Source organism: Hydra vulgaris, chromosome 04, assembly GCF_038396675.1.
Source record: "Hydra vulgaris chromosome 04, alternate assembly HydraT2T_AEP".
NCBI lineage: Eukaryota > Metazoa > Cnidaria > Hydrozoa > Anthoathecata > Hydridae > Hydra > Hydra vulgaris.
In genome coordinates this window covers 22,095,151-22,115,580 of record NC_088923.1, presented here as the reverse complement: position 1 = coordinate 22,115,580, position 20,430 = coordinate 22,095,151, and the positions used below count along the sequence as shown (strand labels likewise).

Sequence of the window (20,430 nt, the reverse complement as noted above, 5' to 3'; positions counted from 1 at the left end):
ACGATACAAAATAAACATTAGTCTGATTCATTTTCGCTAGATGCCTCCTCTTCATATTGTTGTAGTTCGTTCAATTTTTCTGGTTGCAAGAACTCTAATGCCTCACTGGAAATAGCATTTCTTTTATTCTTGAGCCTCATTCTGACACTGCTCAACAAAGGATCGGAACTTAACAGAAGTCTGTTTATGATATCCCTATTACAAATTTCTCTTGAAAATTTTCTCGAGAAATTCTGTCTATAATCACGGAAGTGCTTGTTTTGAGCCGCCTCTTCCGATAATTGACCAATAGGCAATATAGCTTGATCAATTATTGTGGCACCATGTCTCAACATCTTGCGCATTGTAGGAGTCATTGGATACCATCCATAAATTTCAACATAAAGTTCTGCTGTCAGTTCTGAAAACTTTTCAAATTTTTTGATATCTATTTTATATCCACTTGACAAGGTTTCCAAAATGATACTACAATTTTTAATAAGTCCAATGTTAACTCCTGTAATGCAGGATGAGGTTTGAGTATCTGAGAAAAATCTTCTTGATGTATTGTCATCATTAGTATTCCCAAAACCTGCAGTTGGAATATCCACCAGCAGCCCCATTTTCTCTTTGAATTTGTTTTGAATGTTTTTTTTTTTGTTTCAGCTACAATTATTTTATCATCTTGTGTTCTCGCTTGCCATTTTTTTATGGGAATGTGGTATGATAAATGTAGTAAAGATTCGAAAAACCTAATCCTTGTATGCAATATCGATAAACCAAATTTAAGGGCATCTAGATTATCTATTTTTTTATGGTTAAGTTATTAAGGTCTTTTGATGTTAGTCCACATATATAGCACCTCATAGTAGATGTCATGTTGGTTGCAGCATTGTATACATTTGCATCAACCATTGTAAATGCCAAGGTATGCTTTATATGTATAATACCACCTAAAATCTTCGATATTTCAGTTTTTTTTAAGTTTTTTATTTGATCTTCTACATAGCAGATTTCTCATTTGTTATGTCTTTAGTTTCATGGATAAAACGAATTCGAATTGGGCGACAATATCTTGTAGAAGAGGGCACAGGGTTTTGCTAAATAATCTTCTGGCTACCAATATGACATATAAGCCGTAGAGGCACAAATGAACTTTGAAAAATGTTAGAGTCACTATCTGTACTATTTTGCAATTTTTGTTTAAATGTTTGCTGCTGTGAGCCATCACAACCCCATTTTGATAACATTTCTAAATTGCTTCTTTCTTCTTTATTTAAAGTTTCCAAAACTTCATCCAAATATTCACACAAGCATCTAGTTGTGTGATCTAGAATATCTTGTAGTTTAATTTCACAACATGTTTCTGAAACTGTCATTGACTCTTGTGGAGGATAACATTGTTTTTTTGATTCTTTCAAAAGCGAATAACATGGATAAATATTTTTATTAGCTGCATAAATTATTTCATATTGTCTCCTTGTCATATTGGCTTCCACAAAAATTGATAATGCTTCCGATGGTGTGTGTTTTTTTATAACATTCGTCTGAATGGAATTGAAGTTTTCTCTATATTTGTTTGCCTTTTCCGGTGAGCAGCTAATATCTTTCATTATTCTTGACGCATCACAATGTCCTGCATCACGCTGACTCATTCGGGCAGCATAGGTTAGTTGTGCATAAGATATTTGGTCTCTCAAAGCTTTTGTTCTACGTCGCTTGCTTGGCGAACTCAACAACTCGAAATCTTTTGATGGTCGACCAGGCCTTTTTATTATACAGGTGGGTAAACTTATGATAGCATTGAGCCATAGTTCATTGTACTTCAAAAAACGTTCTTCTATGTAGTTAGCAGCTATCCATTTTTGTTTAAAATGAAACTTGAAAGTATTTAAGGCGTTTTTTAGTGAACTTTGTTCATTTTCAGTACATTTTGTAATAATTTTGAGATGATCTTCTAAAAACACAAATTTGTCATCAATTTTTTTCTTTGGGCATTGTTTCATAACATCGTAGAGTTCTTTTCTAGTCATCTCTTTCACCATTGGTTGGGATTCTGAAAAAAAAAATGAAACAACTTTTTATTCAAAAGACAACGTTTTTGTCGTATTATTTAATCAAAATTAAATTTTAAAAAATGGAAGATTTATGTGGAACATTTTATTTCAAAAATGCCAACTAGAATAACTAATGTTTAAGTTACATAAAAAATCTTTGCTAAATTCGGTTTAATTCATATACGAAAACAATTTTGAATATAGTATTTACAAAAAAAATCTAACAATTTTAGTCTCGAATATATACTTTAAAAAATCTCATTTTGTTAAGTAAAATGAAGAAACTATACATTTATTTTGTATGTACATACCTTCTTCTTCAACGTTCATCGTGATTTATTAAAGGTTTTACAGCATACAAGCTTAAATAATACTTTTAAAAGTTGCGTTTGACAGGAAGCGTAAAAAACAAATACAATGAGCTTACGCGAAGTCCGAGTTTAGTTTTTTTATACCTGGAAGGGGGAGTGGGCAACACTAAAATTGTTGTTTAGTGATGTAGCCTTTATAAATTTTTCATGATATATAGTTAATAGTATACTTTTACAAAATTTTTGCAATCGACTTTTGATCGACTATTACTTTGAAATACTCCACTGTGCGACGCCACAGTAATCAGTTGAATGAACAAATATAGTTATTTTTATCAACATAATTGTAAACATAAATAACGACACAATACCGCGAGTGCAGACTAAACCTATTCTTAATTTTTTAATGTTAAAAACTTTAGTCATAAGTTAAGTTAAACCATACTGTTATATAATTTTAAATGTACTTTTATGATGTTATTTCTAAGTACTAAGCATTTAAAATGATTTTTAATACCTTTATTTTTAAACACACATTTCAGTTTTGGGGTAACATTGACAGGATTGTCAAAGCTACCCCATAGGTCTGTAAAAGTTTACTCAAAATGTATGATTATTGTCATTACGCTTTAAACGTAAATAAATAAAGGATTAATTTTTTTTTCGAGTCTATGATCACATGATATCATGACTCGCATAAAAAAAAAACTTCATAAAAAAACCAAGTTCAACTTGCGGATTGTATGATCGGGAAGCCATGAATAAAACCATTAATGATGTGAGTGAAAATAATGTCAGCATAAGTAAAACAACAATAATTAATCATATTAAGATAAGTGCATTGTAAAGAAGTTGGACGCCCAACAATTTTGATACTAGAAAAAGAAACGTTGATTATTCATACAATCTAGAAACTTGAAAACTGGGGCTTTGGTATAGGTTGTTACAATGTTGCGAGTATTGTGCAAGATTACATAAACAGTAATGGTAGAGCCAATACCTTTAACAATGGAAAGCTTGGAATTTATTGGATGCGTCGTTTTGAGGAGAGATGAAAAAACGAACTTCCCCGTTGGATCGGACAATCTCTTCCGCTAACCGTGCGTATTCATGCAATGTTAACGATGACTTTTTTGAAAAACTAGCAGTCGTTATTGAGAAAATTCATCTACAGAAAAAGCGACAAAATATATTCAATGTAGATGAAACATGGTTTCAAACCAACATAGGCAAGCAGAAAATTCTCTGCAAACGGTCGGTACTTCAACTAAAACAATGTTCACAGTGCATGATGCTGTTCTGCAACCGGTCGATTTTTATCACCATATATTGTTTATAAAATTCTTAACCTTTACAGCACCTGGTGTTGTAAGGTGGTCTGGAAAATTCATGTTCAACTGTTCTCCTTCAGGTTGGATGGAATCCCCCAATTCATTGAATGTTTTGAAAAGATAATTATAGCCGAAAATAACCAATTAGAAGGATCGAAGCTTCTAATATTTGACGGACACAACTCTCACATATAAAAAACCGTTATTGACTTAGCTATCGCAAACAATATTGAGCTACTTTGTTTACCTGCCCATACAAGTAGTATTTTACAGTCTTTAGATGTAGGTGTTTTCAAGACAGTCAAAGCATCTTGGAGGAGTTGTTTGAAAACCTTTTATGATTCAACGCGATATAAAAATATTGATAAAGCAACTTTTCCACAACTGCTGAAGTTGTGCTATAATGGATTTTAAAACTTGTGGAATTTTCCACTAAAAGAAGTAGAATAACCAGTATGAAATTGTCAATGAGCTTTTAACATTGGATAAAATTATTTGCGCAAGTAAAAATTAAAATCAAAATAAGATTACACCGGCAATCAATGACATGAATAGTATAAGCTTCGTACCAATTCGAGTCACAAGCTCAGATAAAATACAGGAAGTTCTGACTCCAAGAAAACAGCTAGAATTGGTACTTTTGAAACATCTTCGACACACGCAACCTGTGAAAAGCGACGAAAAAAGAAAAAGAATCAAGAGAACTTTAGACTGAATCTCGTGCAAGATTGCAAATCTTGCATCAGATTCAATCTGATGAATCTTGTGCAAGATTGCAAGATTAAATGAAACAGAATCAACCCAAAAAAGCATACCTAAAAGAAAAATTACTTTTATAAATATTCAAGTAGACAATATCAGAACGGAATCTATTTGATATCTTTTAAATAACAATTTTTTGTTATTTTTCAGCGTTATTTTACATTTTTTTCAAAGTGGTAATTTTTAAAAAGAAACTGTAGGTTGGAGCTAGTATTATTTCAAATGTTTTCTCTAATTTATTTGTTAAAATTCCAACTATTATGCTACCCTTATAAGTTATTTTTAACATTTAAAGCATAAAACGTTTTACGGTCAAAGTTACCCTAGATAGAGGCTAACATTAACAGTGGCACTATATCAACAAAAATTATTATCTATCAATAATATTCCTCAAAAAATTAAAATTTTTAACAATTAATGGCAGGAATATCATTGCTAAACACTTAGAAATATTGTACACCAAATTTTTTTTATCGCACTCTAGAAAAAAAAATTTTCTAAAGATGTGTCAATGTTACACCACTTTATCTTATATATTATAATATTAAACTTTTAAATGAAAATATTTGTTATAAGAATAAGTTAGATATGGTTTATAACTTAAACATTCATAATTTTCTCCAAAAGAACAATCTAGGTATTTCAAAACAAAATAATGCTGAAGATAATTTACAATTTATTCAAAAATTGCTGAATTTAAAAACGTTGATTTTAGGCATGCTGTTCAACGATTTGTTTACTTGTATAAAAAAAAGTCGAAATCTGCAAACTTTACTGTTAAAATTTTTGAAAAGAAGTTTGTGAACTGGCTTAATGAATATTTAATTGTTAGGAAAAAAAGACAGTGAACTAACTGCAAGTAGAAGTGTTCGAAAACAGTGGTTAGAGCGCTTGCTTAAGAAGCAGGAGATCGAGGTTCGAAACAAACTCTGGACATATTTTCGTGTCACGGTAAGGAAGGAGGCGTGAACTTCCTATTTAAATGCACTTCCGCAGTGCTCTATGACAAGACCGTTAGGTCTTCTTGGGGCACCTAAATAACAAAATTAAAAAATTAAAAAAAAACCAGTTACAGTTGATGATAAATCTAATAAAACTAAAAAATGGAGTGAATCTGGCTTATTTGAACTCATTCGTCCAATTAATTATTTTTTACTGCCAGTAAAAAATTAAGAGATGAACCTATTGTTATTGCTGCTAAGAAGGTTTTAAACATTTCAAATACAGATAAAGCAAGTAAATATTCAGCAGGCAAAGCACTGACTTTAATAATTGATGCTAATCTGACAAAAGCTTCCTATGAATTGATTAAAAGTGGAGCCTCGGAGAAAGAACTACCCTGCTTACAATGATGTCAGGGATGCAAAATTAAAATTTTATTCTAGAAATATAACAGTGGAGAAATATTCAGCTTCAGTTCCTTTATAAGATTTAATGATTCATACTTTGCAAAGAATCTGTGCAGTTCAAGAACCTGTGCTTAGGCACTTGATATTGAACAACAAAGCAATACAAACAAAGACACTCACGTGTAAGGCTGGTTTTGAAGGTACTACTGGCCAAAGCATTTGCAAACAAGTTTTATTAGAACCTGACATAAACAGAGACTTAAAGTGTGAAGAATCATTATTTATTACTTATCAAGTCCCATTGGATTTGACTGGATTTAACAACAGCAACGAAAAGGTGCCTCCTTGGAGAAATTAAAAGTTGTTATCCAAAGCCTATTGTAGACCCATAAAATTTGCATACAAAACGGAATCCAAGGAATCTGTGATAGAAGAAGATCAGCACATTAAAAGTGAAATAGAAAGCTTGGGTATAATTTTATTAGATATTTGCGGATCTTCTATTGAAGTGAATTGTATAATTAAACTTACAATAATTGATGGGAAGGTTCAAACGATATTTCCTGAAAAAACTAATTTAATCAATGCTGTTCAGTGTATAGTGTTTCTCCAAAAAATATGAGTAGTCTTGATATCCTTAATATAGATTATACTAACAGAGAGTTCAAATATGGTCTTTCCGGTCTCCATGCATGGATTCGATTGTGTTGAGATGATTTTACACATTGTATATAAAAAAGAAACAAGAAAGTGGCAAGCAAGATTAAAAGAATACAAATAAAAGACATGTGTAGCTAAACAAAAGATTCAGACTGATTTTATGAACAAAATGGGACATATAGATGGCAATACTTCAAGGCGTGCTTTTGCAGCATATGAACAAACAGCTGAAACTCTGGGTATTGATCAAAATCTTAGATTCAGGTTTTACATTATCCTGGTAAAAATTTCTTCAGAATATAAAATAGACTGCTTAAAATCCAAGGATTATTGTTTTGACACTGTTAGAATATATGTGTCCTTTTATCCATAGTAGTACATGGCTCAATCTGTGCTCAAAGTGCACATATATAGACATGACAAAATTAAAAACCTTACATTACCCATCGGACTTATGTCAGAGGAAGCTCAAGAGGCTAGAAATAACGACTTCAAATCTTATCGCGAAAATTTCAGTAACTAAGCTATATAAGTATTCATAGCAACTAAATAAAAAAAAATTATTATAATATTAAAAATTTATAAGAAGCTTGATCTTATATTAATACTCATGCCAAGTTTAGTGTATGTAGCTCTAATATTAAATTAGTTATGAAATTTGTCCAGTAAAAGTGAATTCTGGCTCACTGTACACTGCAAAATTACTACAAAAATATTCGCTGAGGTATACATAAGCGAGTGAGCATTATTGTGTTAGATCGTTAAGAATTTAAAACTTGATCTTGGTTTTGTGAAACCTTTCAAAGTCTTGGCCTTGATCTTTGATTGACTTTTTAATGTCATGGTCTTGGAATTGGTTAAGCAAACATTGTTGTAGTATATTTGCAGTGGGCTTATATTGAGCATACATCTTGAGCGGTTAATTTGAGTTTCGCTCATCAGTTACTTAGTTAACCACTATAGGCATCCGTTTATAAGTGGCGAGTCAATAAATTTTTAAAGTGTGGTGTAGGAAAATCATTGGCTAACCACTTTTGGCGGCTGCCACTAATGGTCCACTATGTAACCGATAAGAAAAACTGAAGTGGACCGCTCAAAATGCCTATATAGGTCCACTTATATTCAGCTATCGAATGTTTGCTAAGTGGTCTTGGAATCTTGAGTGTTGCTTTTGGTCTTATTCATCGTCTTATCTTGAAGTACTATTTTACCATTTATACACATTAGTCTATTAGAAAAATTAGTTATACATGTATAATATAACAAGCAAACATTGTTTTTGTGGATTTGCAGTGGATCTATAAAGGCCTTTTTAAGCAGTTTATTAGGGTCTTATTCATCGTTTATTTAGTGGACCGATAATGTCAGCCGTAATAAATAGCTAGCCAATAACTTTCCGACATGTTAATAGTAACTAGTCAACGGCTAGCCGCTAATAGTGGCTAGCCGTTGACTTGTTACTATTACTATAAGCTATCTTAGCTAGATACAAATCCTTATGAGAGTGGAAAGTTGAGGTGATCAACAATTTATTATTAATTACTTATCCATCCATTGTGTTGATATTTTTGTAAGGATCTAGAAACTACACGACAGTAAATGTCTGAGACCAAGACCAATACTTCAGGTTTTCAAAACCAAGACCAAGACTTCAAGCTTCAAGACAAAGACCAAGACAGTAGAATCTCCTAATAATAATAAATAATTTTAATAATAATTGAATGATCTCCCAATATATTCAGTCTTAAATAAAACAATTTCTGATAAATATCGTACTCAATTTTAAGTCCCTTTTAAAATCCAATATCTTTGAACATTTTTGTTAAAAAAAATACAGATGCGTAAAATAAAACTTTGTTAAATACGTCTTTTTGGAACAGTTCAGAAAAGAACCTAAGAATCTCTTTATACAACTTGACTTTGATATATATATATATATATTTACATTTTTATATCGTACGCAAACTAAATGGGGATTGATGATAAAACACCTGCTCCATGTGTTTTTTATACATTAGCATAATTTATCTTATTGCAAATAAAATACATTGCAGGATTCACTTGATTGCTTTACGTATTGTAAATTCTAAGACTCTTAAGACTGTCTTGCAGTATTCGCTTTCAAAGCAAAGGCTAAAAGAGCTGTACTTTCTGTTATTAATTCTATCATGTCATGTCCATAATGTATATGTATATGTAATGTCTTCAATGTATGTAGTGGTATCATATTTATCTATTATTTAGTTAGAGGTATGTAGAGGATACTTTGTTAGCTCAACTGTAACTTACTATATATAAATATGTAATCATGTTTTGTCTAGACCTCTGGCGTCGCACCGTGGGACGAAATTCCGATTTGAATTTCCTAAAAGTCAAATTTTGAGTTTTATATTTTCGACTTTTTACGTTCAGATCTTGTTTACAGATAGTTCTAGAACAAAATTCTGAACAGAGCAAGTATATACCTGCTCTAGGGTGGCCTCAATATCAGTTGATATTTAGCCTCCGTTCGGTATGCACTAAACAAGAGGACACTTCGAAAAGTTCTTGTCTGTTTTAAAGTGCTGTCAAACTGAAGAAACTATTTCAATTGGAATTCGGCAAAATGGAATAACTTTCTGGAGGTATGTAGAATATATGGTTATGCACAGTTATTCCGAATTTTAATTTTTTTTTACATTTAAATCGCGCGACAAGTAAACATAAAAAATTTTTCATCTAAAATCGATTTTTTAATGTAGTTTTAAAAATTTAACCGTGGTTATCCACTTTCTTTCGTCAAGGAATTGATAGTGTATAGTGTTAAATATAACATATTAAAAAACTGGCTGCCATTGAGTGCCATTTTAATAGTGAGACTAGTTTTTATGGAGGAATGCGTGGTGCGACATTAATCTATTAACATAGATTAATGTCTTATAATGGTCATGGAAATTAGTGGATTAAAATTATTTAATGGCACTAATTACATTTTAATACAATAGTTTATTATTTTAAACATATGCTTTACAAGTTACTTCTCGTTCCGTTTTATGATAATCTCAAAATTTTATAAAATAGTCCTCAAAGAACTCTCAGCAGTTATAACTGTATTTTTTTATACAGAGTCTTCCAAATCTTCAAATATGGAATTGTCAAGAAAATATATATTCTTTATGGTGAAAGACAGATTAAAAATGAATATAAATTCATCATTGATGTTTTGACAGATGCAATTTTCACAAAAATGGAACATGTGATACAAGTAGGCGAGGATGAAATGTCATTAACACGGTTGTTTGAAAATTTTCGATTGAGATGGAGAGCAGCAGGAAGATGGGAAGAATTTTTTATGAAAAAAAATGAAGGATGATGAAAAATGATGGTTGAAGGGCACCGTACAATTTTCAAAATTATCCAATACTGAATGCACAACACCTGAGAAGATTGTGAAGAATGATAATAAAAAAGGAACACGTGGGCGACCTTCGCAATCCTTTGCTTCATCTAGTATAGATCAAAGAGGCGAAAGACTCAAGAAGTATGTTCTATTTTTTCTACAGAAGAATTCGCATATGCTGCTCAAATGAGTTTAAGGACTTCTGGTCAAGTACATGCTGCTCAAGTCGTGAGTCGTGCGCACAAATGCTCAAGTCGTGAGTCGTGCGCACAAATTGAACTACAAGCTTTACTTGATCATACCGCACATAGAATTATACAACTTCAGGCTAATGTCATTGACACTCTAAATCCGGAAATTCAAATCCGGAAAGTCAAAGTGTTTATAAACAAAAATTTACTGAGACTGGAAAATCTAATGAAAGCATTTTTTTATACTTCTCTTGTACCTTTACAATTAATACACAACAATCACGAGACGGGTGAAGTAACTATTGTGTGGAAAAATCTTAGACCATCATCTCCGCGACTCTGCAGACCATTACGATTGCAGTTTGTACATGAAGATGTACAGTCAACATTGAAAGAAGTTACCGACATTGAACCGCATATTGAGGGTTTTGCACCATATGCTAATGAATAAAATGGAAAATCCATTTCAGTAACTTAATGTATGTCCTTTACGATGATAGACGGTAAAGTCTGTAATGCAGTAACTGATACCACTTCTGCACAACGCTGCTTCCTATGCAAAGCTTCCTCTAAAGAATTTAATGACATCAACAACATTATAAAAATGGACATCACTACAGATAATTTAAAGTTTAGCATATCTACATTGCATGCATGGATTCGTTTTTTCAAGTGCTGTTTGCATGTGTCGCATTAGCTAACAACTGAAAAGTGGCAAGCTCGTCGAGAGGAAGATAAAAAGAATGTGAAAATACGTAAGGAAGAAATACAGACTCAATTTAGGAGAAAACTGGGGCTTATCGTTGATCAACCAAAGCTTGGCTTTGGTCGATCAACGATAAACCCCAACAATATGGAAGCTTTTACGATGGAAATACAGCGCGCCGCTTTTTTCAAAACGCTGCTATATCTGCTGAAATAACAGGAGTCGATAAAAATTTAATTCACCAATTTCATGTTATTTTGTAGGAAATTTTGAGCGGGTTTGATATAGATGATGAAAAATTCATTGACTATTGTGTAGATACTGCCCATTTAATTGTTGCTTTATATCCATGGTATTACATGCCTACATCTCTACATAAAGTGTTGATCCATGGAGCAGAAATTGTAAAATATGCCCTTTTACCGATTGGACAACTTTCTGAAGATGCCCATGAGTCACGCAATAAGGACATTAAAAACTTCAGATTACATCATTTAAGAAAATGCTCAAGAGAATCGAATACGAGAGACATTTTTAATAGGCTCTTATTAACATCAGATCCATTTCTCTCGAGAATTAGAAAATTGCCCCAGAGACCGGCAAAATCTCTACATCAAAAACCTTTACAAGTGTTAAAACAACCTGAAGTCACCAGACAAGAGACAAGGAAAAATTCTGATTTAGATACAAGTGATTCAACATCAGATACCGAATTGAATGATTCGAACATTGATAAATAAGACATACGTGATTTTTGTTACTAGGATTAAACAAACAATTTTTTTACATATATATGGCTTAATCTTTTACCAATTTAAAAAAAAAAACTAAATTAAAATTAGAAATTTCTGTTTTTTTATTAATAGTATAAATTTGGAAACAATTTTACAATGTTTTTGCTCTAATTTAACTCCTGAATCATAGGCAATGGCCTCGAAAACCAAACTACATGAGATTTTATATTTTCAACGTATGAACAGTTTTGGCCGCCATATTGAAGCCGCCATTTTGAATTTTTTAAATCTGACCTCAGATTCGTAATCAGCGACCTCGAAAACCCTCATGTAGGTAACTTGGGAATTTTGGCCACAAAATCGAGATTTTGTCCCACTGTGCGTCGTGTTAATAAAGGATGGATGGGGATGGGAAATTTTTTAATATTACAATATAAGTATTTTTTATCAAAAATTTCAGTTTATGAATCCAAACTAAGGTTTTTTAACAAAACACGCATAAAGCTATTTAATTCTAGCGTGGCGTAAGGTCAAATGCGCATTTTCTAACAGCTGTTTTATCATAATTTCAATAGGATTTAAGACGCTGATATAATTTTTATACTTTGGTGAGAAATAAACCAAAGGCTCATTTTCGACTTGGGTTTGAATTTGAATTGAGATTTACTAGGTCGGCGATTTTTGAAGCCTGTTTACACTGAAAGTTTCTGTTTTTATCAGTGACAGAAACAACTATTTTCTAGTTTTGAAGACCAATTTTTACTGATTTTTTTTTTTTAAGATATAACGTTTTTGTTGATAACAAGTAAAAACTAATAAACGGGGGAGGGGTGTCTTGATAAGCTTGGGGTGGGTGGAAAAATTTTCCAAAAACTAATAAATGTCTCTCCCTCTTTTATTAAGGGCTTGAGAGTGTAAGTACGTTTGTAATATGCTTGAACCAATGGCACTATGTTTGTTTATTCGTAAGTTCCAATATGTATGTGTTCGGAATGAACATCCTGCGCGGTGTCCATCCACCCCTAATTTCCTTTAAAGGTCTTAAAGATTTTCTGTTTAATTTGCTTTTCATTATCATTTTTGTTCCTTAATTTTAAAGTAAAGAAGAATTTTTTAATTTCACTCAATGTGAATTAATTTTTTAATGTTATTTTAATGTCTATCAGATCTAATTTTAGAAATTGTCCACAGTTTTAGCTTCATTGCTAAAGTCAGATAAAACATCATAGATACTTACATAAGGTTACAATAACTGAAAATGATGATTTAGGCAAACCTTCCTAAAACGTAATATTAATATTATGATAATATTAAGCATATTATTGGTTTACAATTCATTTGATTTTTCATAGAAAAATGTTTTCATAGAAATGCAACTAACCATATTCATTAGTAATGAAAAACCCTGATAGTTGAAGGTTGATTTTATTTGTCAGTAAATTACATAATTTTTTTTTTTTGTGATGTTTTAAAATACTTATGAGATTTTGCAGTTGTTGTTTTATTCACGTTTTTACTTTCACTTGTTTATTTTTCCAATTTTTTCCTTAACTTTATTGAATTCTAACAAAAAATTTTATTTACCTTGTTTGCAATTGCAGCTATGCTGACGTCGATTTCTCCCAGCACAAGACGGATTACATTCACATTTTCCGCATAAATCCAGTGTTAAACTGCAGCTTCGAGAGCAGTTTGGCTATATATATATATATATATATATATATATATATATATATATATATATATATATATATATATATATATATATATATATATATATATATATATATATATATATATATATATATATATATATATATATATATATATATATATATATATATATATATATATATATATATATATATATATATATATAATAAAAAAATTGTCGTGCAAAATAAGATTCTAAAAAGAAAGAATCTAAAAATATTTTAAGAAACAACAACAACAATTATAATCTTAATCAACATGTCTAAATTTGAAGCTAAAAATAGATCTAAATTTAGGCATTTTCATAAATATAAGAAATCAGGATGTTTATAATTAATATAAAAATTATAATTAATATAAGAAATCAGGATGTTGGAAAAATTGGTAAATGTAAAAATATGAAATATCGAATCTTTGTGTATTTTTATTTTTAACTTTTCATTTACTTTTCTACCTTTATATAAAGTTTGTTTTACTTCTTTTTTATGCTGTTTTTTAATTTTAATTTTTTCATTTTCTCTTTATTAATACAACAATATAATATATATGTTGGTTTACGTCTTTTTAAAATTCTGATAAAATGATCCTCGCAATCTTTTTGTCTCTTTTGACGCGTGATCTTTCTCCTCGTTATCTTTCGCCTGATACCTGGTTTACAAACTCTGTAATTCTGTAAAAGTATATTGTTGCTACTGATCAACCGGAACTAATATTTTGCAGAAACCGGAACTGAACCGAAAATCGATTTTTATTATTCATAACCGGAACCGAAAAAAAAGCCAAAAATAAAATAGCTAATAACAGAATCCAACAATCTTGTCGACAAAAAAGAAGTTTTTCCAAATTTCTTTCGTTTTGATATTCTCTCCAGCTGTAGAAAAACAATTTTTCAACATCTGTAGATGTTAGAGGTGGTGTGAGGTACTTTTTTCCACCTTAGTCAATGCTAACTTGATTTTGGAATTTGCATTTTTTCATTGCCTTTTTTTTTCCGAAATTTTTTTTTTGGATTTTAGAATTTGCCTCATTTTTCATAGCTCATTTTTCCAAAACCTAAGGCATTCAGATGTCATTGGAATATCCAGAAAATCATTCAACGCTTCTTTTATCATTTTTGAAGATGAACGTGCATTCGGTCCTATTTAAGTTTGAGATTGCGCAATTATTTTTGACATTATATGAACAAACGATGCGTTTTTTTTCATTGTTGCCGTATAGAATTTGCCAATTCATCTTGAGGTGAATAATTTCCTGTCTTTTCAATTGCCGAAAAACATTTTTCCATTGCATTTTTCATAGCAATTTTCAACTCCTGATCACTGATATCACTAAAGGTTGTTTCAAAAGCTTTAATTATTGTTGTCACAATTAAAATTCCAGGAACTAATGCAAGAGTCAACACCTGACAACATTTTTGTTACCTCCTCAAAAACACTTAAAATGTTCACCACTTTTTCACAGAGACTCCACAGAGACTCTTGGACAGAAAATTCAATTCCCACTGAATGAAATTTTATTAAGGTGGTAGCAATGGCTGGCTTCAGGTGTAAAGTTTGCTCAAGCATATAATAGGTAGAGTTCCATCTTGTGGCAACATCGGTTTTTAAGCCAAATCTGACTTTTGTATCCATTTGGATTTCTTGCTGTCTGTAAAGTTCATTTTAGAAAGCAGTAGAATGGGATGCGTAAGAACAGAGTTTTAGACTCTTTGCAATCAGTATGTCTATGACCAAATGTGAAAGTAGTTCTTTTTTGATGACAAATTGATGAGAGTGGTTAAGGCATCCAGCTGACACATAATTACAGCTTAGTTAATTAAAGGCTGCCTTTAGACTTGCTGCATTGTCTCTGCATTGTAAGCAAACTTCAATTTTTGAAGAAATTTTACTCCTCTGTTGTTATTTCGATCTTGTTGAAAATGCTTTTTGCGGTATGCCTTTCATCAAATTTAGAACCAGTCATTTTCAGGTAGGCATGATGAAATGATGACCATGCATCAAGACAGACTTACACACCTTCAGCTTCTGATTGAACCAACTTTTTCTTGAGAGAAAATTTTATTTTTTCATAAGTTGGATTCAGTAAAATTCTGTAGTATTTTTCGCTAGTAATATCGCAATTAGGAGCAACAAGAGCATAGTACCTCAAAAACTCAGCATCATCGGCTATAGACCACGGTTGGAGGTCAACAACCATAATTTCAAATATTGACTTGTAAAATTTTTGGCCTTTTTCAGAATTAGAGTCAATTTTCGAAGAAGCTTGAACCCATTTTGGAATTGAAGATTTTAACATATCAATTCTTTGTTTTTTTGATCGTATACTGAAGATTGGAACTGCCTTTCTCTTATTTAATTTCAATTCAACTTCTTAATTGGCTTTTGAATTTCCTAAACTTTCTGGCGTAAGTTTGATGTCAGGATGATGATTCTTCAAGTAAAACGTTAGTCCATATAATCCTTGTTTTTTGGGATCGTCTGATCCTCTTGAAACTTTGCCGTTGCATATTTTGCACTGAACTATTCTTTAATTGTTTGCTTCAATTATGAAGTAATTTTATGCAAAACTTATTTTTCTCTTTGAATTCATTTTGTTAGAATGAAATATAAGACGGTTTTTTAATGTTGCTGGTTTGCGTCAAATACAAATGTTAAAAATATAATTGACAAGTTTTTTGTATTTCCAATATTTATTGTAATGATAGCTATACAAAAATTCCCTTTGAACAATTAACGATATGCTCTCTTTGGACAAATATTAACAATTTCAACACTACAATTTCCTTAAGAAAATTATAGTGATAAAATTGTTGTCCAATTGAAGTAGTTGTCCAATTGGACATTGTTTTCCAAGGGAAATTCTTGCGCGAATGCAATTAAAAACTGTTGCGATTATCTTAAAAAAGAGTTGATTGAAGAGAAACTACAGATAATTTAACACTTTTTAATTATACAAAATTAGAGTAAAAGTTGGATTTTTTTAATTAATTGCAATAATATATATCTATTTATATAAAAGTTATACTCGTAACAGCAATATTATCTTTCAAATAATAACGATAAAAAACTTTAGATATGAATATTAATTTAAACAAGAAAATTGTTTTGTTTTCAAACAAAGCAAAATCTTATTTCCGTTAAATCTCAAACTTATCATTTAATTTAAAAAACTTTTTTTTTAATTATTTTATCAAAATGATAATGCTTAAAAAACTCCTGTCAGAGTTGTGGCGGAACCGGAACCGAACCGAATTTCGGTCGATCACTAATTGTTGCTTTATTATTGTTAAATGTTTTTTTTTATTTATATAAAGTTATTTCCTTCATTTTTGTTAAATCTTATTTACCCTTATTTACGACAAGGTTGTCATGATTGGCAAGAAGATTGTAATTCCTCCATCAAATACCTTATTTATACTTGTTATTTTATTTATCATTGTAAACTTGGAAAAGTTTGTAATTATTTTTATTATTGGCTATTTAAAATTTTACAACGGCTATCAAGTTTCAACAAACAAACAAGAAATAAAAGTTGCTGTAGAACAACAAAACCCTCCAAAAATTATCCCCCTAACCCCAAAACATCTACAAATTTCGATGGCTATTTAATAGTTTTGGTGTTCAGTTTTCATGACTCTGTAAATTTTAAGTTTTAAAGTTTACAGCTTCTTAAATCAGGGATGTCTTAACTCTAAAGTTAATAATAAACAGCACAAATGTAAATAAAACTGTAAATTTAAATAAAATAGTGTATTAACTTAGTGTAACTGCTATACTCTTGATTATGGTTGATATACGGAGCCTAAACGGAAGGATTAGAATACCATTTACTTCGTTTTATAAACGGCTGTTTAGAATTTTTTTCGTAACGGACACTCAAATTCTCCGTTAGTTTAAAGGAGAGATGTGAATACGGCTGCAGGATGTTTACGTTTCTAAATATGAGAACTATGAGTCAGGGAAGTGTCAGAAGGGGCCAGGGGGGCATTGGCCCCAACTTTTTTTATAAAGGACCTTTTTTTTACCCCAGCAAAATAACACCGGAAGGCCAGGGGGTAACTCCGATATTGTTTCGTTATGGATATAAACGATTGTTTATGGATATCAAAGTGATTGATATAAACGTTATGAATATAAATTTTTCTTGATTGAAACGCACTGGGTAGTATCTACAATTCCTCTAAGATATCTATTATTAAAGCTAAATTTTCAATAAAATTTGTATTAGCTAATCTTTTGTTCATTCCTGAACTTTTTGAACTTTGAGTAATAGTTTTTTTTTAAAACATTGTTTAAAATCTGCATTGCAATATATTCTAGTGGCAGTGCGCCTGGAATGTAAACAATTTTCTATATTAACACCATTTTTTTTCTCGTAATTTGAAAGCTGCTTTTGTATCATAAAATGGTCTGTTTCGTTTAACAAAACTATAAACGGTGTTAAAAAATATTTCAGTAACGTTAATTGCTTCAGAATTTGATATTTTTACTACATTTGGTAGAACTTGCTTGTTTGATTAAATTATTGTTTCTAAAATTTTTATACGTGATCATAAAATGGAATATTCTCTAATTTTTTTGCGTATAGAAACTTGCTTTGTATCTTTTTTAATTCCATCAGGCATTATTGAACATGAAATCCACTCATTTGATACGTGAGAATGTTTTTCATTTTCTATTCCAAAAGTTTTCATTTTTAAACAGTCTTTACAACCAATTTGTCAACTTTTACAATTTTCACCACTTTTACCACTATTGTTGTGTTAACAAACTCACTTGTTTTATCCGTCCAACAACCTAATAGTTGACAATTGTGTGCTATGCATGATTCCAATTAAGTAGAAGATGATTCCGATGAAAATGAAGCTGATGTTTCATTTAAAGTTGATTGTATATATTTAATATCTACAGAACTTATTGTTTTCTCTAGTATTTCTTCATCTTTTTTTTTTGTTTTTAAACATCTTCGCTTCAAACAAGGAAGCAACCACTATTAGAGAGAAGATACTGGAAGAGAAAAGATGAAGATTGTAGAGCAAGATATTTTAGTTTTTTTAACATTTACAAAAGACAATAAATTTCCATGCACTTCCTTATCTTATTATCTTACTTACCAAGCAATTAAACTAATTAGTATTTTATTTGGTATTGTCAATGCGCTAAACAAAGTAATTTTTTATAGTAAATATAGACTGTAGAAAATAAGCAAATTATACAAAAAAATTAAAATTGCAATAAGTAACGAAGGAAATAATATAGTGAGTGATACTATGTGCAGAGTACCAAAACTTCATAACTTGCGACTCACTCACAAGAAAGAACCAAGCACTTTGTATTTTAAGTACGCACATGATGTATGTAGAGTGTTGAAAAAATTTTGACAACCAGTTCGCGCGAGCCAGATGTATATATATATATATATATATATATATATATATATATATATATATATATATATATATATATATATATATATATATATATATATATATATATATATATATATATATATATATATATATATATATACATATATATATATATATATATATATATATATATATATATATATATATATATATATATATATATATATATATATATATATATATATATATATATATATATATATATATATATATATATATATAGGTTGTCCCATAAGGTTGTCTCATAAGTAGTATATATATATAGTATAAATAAGTATATATATTAGGGATATGACTTTTTAATTTTTTTTCAAATAAAATGTTTCCTGTATCATAAATCGATGAACTTTTGCCTAAAATCATGAAAAAAGGCCCAAATAGCTTTCTGCAACAAAAAAAGGTCACCCCCAAAATAAAAATTTGATTTACCATTTTTATACATTCATTTTTGACCGATGTTTTAATCTTAAGCTTAATTCTCAGCTTAATTCTATTTATTTCATTATTTTGTTATGAATTTATAAATATAACGCCACACGTTACCATGGCAACGAAACGGCCGTGTGCCGGCAAATACTTGAAATTGTTATGTGATGACGTCATTGTGTTACCACGGTGATATAGACGACTGTAACAGACTGTAGAAGATTATAGAACTTAGTAGAACATTCTGGAAGCTCTAAATAATTATATAAGCGAGCTGCTGTCAGAGCTCAGTGTTGATAATGTGAATAGTTCTATGAAGTACTCTGCGTGTAACTGAGCTAATAAGGAACTACTGTAGCGAACTAAAGACGCTGTAAGTGTACGAAGTATAAGTAGTTGTAGCATTATCGTTAGGATACGGACTGGATTATCGAACTGTTATCAACATTGACTGGATTATCGAACTATAATTGGATTACTATACAGTTAAAGTATTTTATTAATTAAACGACTTTATTAAACGGATATTTACGCTCAGCTATCCGTAAAGTCGTAACAATATTATATGATGTCTCACAAGAAAAGTCATACCACAGTAACAAAGAACAAGAAGACTTGGACTAAAAATTTGGTGAGATTTCAAGAGTCACACAGAAGAAGAGGAAGCGTGGCTGTAGAAGAACATTCACTCGATGAAAAATCCAGAATACCACTTCAATTGCAGATCGTAGGAAGATACCAGTTTCTCGGAGCATATGTTAAAGGAAGAAAAGAACGAATAGACCAAATTTCTAAGGAAATTACAAAATTGTGGGACAATAAACTGAATTTTCCACGTGTGTCTGATCAAGTGATAAGAGCAAAGCTTATGAAGGTGCTGAAGGTCTATGATAAATGTGTCAAGCGTGGAAAATATGATGTTCTCAATGCATTATTTGACATCACGAAAGTGAATGGCCAGTGGTTATCCTCGGAAGATAAACGTCTATACCACCTACAAAAAGAAAGTAAAGGACAGGTGGGGTACTCAACAGGACAAGTGGCAAGTAAAGAAACCATTCACCCTTCCAAGAGAAGGAAAGTCCAGTCTGGAACAGCAATACCTTCCACATCACAAGTCCTGTCTACCACAGACAGTGGTACTGAATCTGAAAACTGCAAAAGTAAGAGTGAAGATGATGAAGACGACGACGGTGATAAAGACGATGATGAGGACACTCAGAAAAAAACTAGAAAGCACTACAAAAGTAAATTTGCTGTAAGTATGGTTACATCAAGTGGAGTTTCCACAAAGAAAGCTGCTAAAATATGCAATGTATTATCACAACAAGGTATTGATATTCCAACTCCAAGTCAATCAGCAATTTACAAGTCCATATTCAAAGAGGCAGGTAAATTAAAAAA

General features: G+C 30.7%; 2 protein-coding genes across 5 annotated transcripts in view; both read right to left on the bottom strand.

Annotated features, from left to right (window-relative positions):
* Nucleotides 1–20,430, bottom strand: part of LOC136079651 (uncharacterized) — a 103,789-nt gene that overhangs the window by 78,243 nt on the left and 5,116 nt on the right. For all 4 annotated transcript variants that reach the window (XM_065795798.1, XM_065795800.1, XM_065795799.1 and 1 more), the window contains exon 3: nucleotides 13,044–13,155. In XM_065795798.1, the coding sequence (XP_065651870.1) occupies nucleotides 13,044–13,155 (112 nt within the window). The remainder of the gene's footprint in view (nucleotides 1–13,043; nucleotides 13,156–20,430) is intronic.
* Nucleotides 615–2,458, bottom strand: LOC136079028 (uncharacterized). The gene is made up of 2 exons (XM_065794787.1): nucleotides 2,348–2,458; nucleotides 615–2,035 (listed from the first exon to the last, which is right to left on the bottom strand). Exons 1-2 carry the CDS (start codon nucleotides 2,364–2,366, stop codon nucleotides 1,080–1,082), a joined length of 975 nt encoding a protein of 324 aa, XP_065650859.1. The 5' UTR covers nucleotides 2,367–2,458; the 3' UTR covers nucleotides 615–1,079.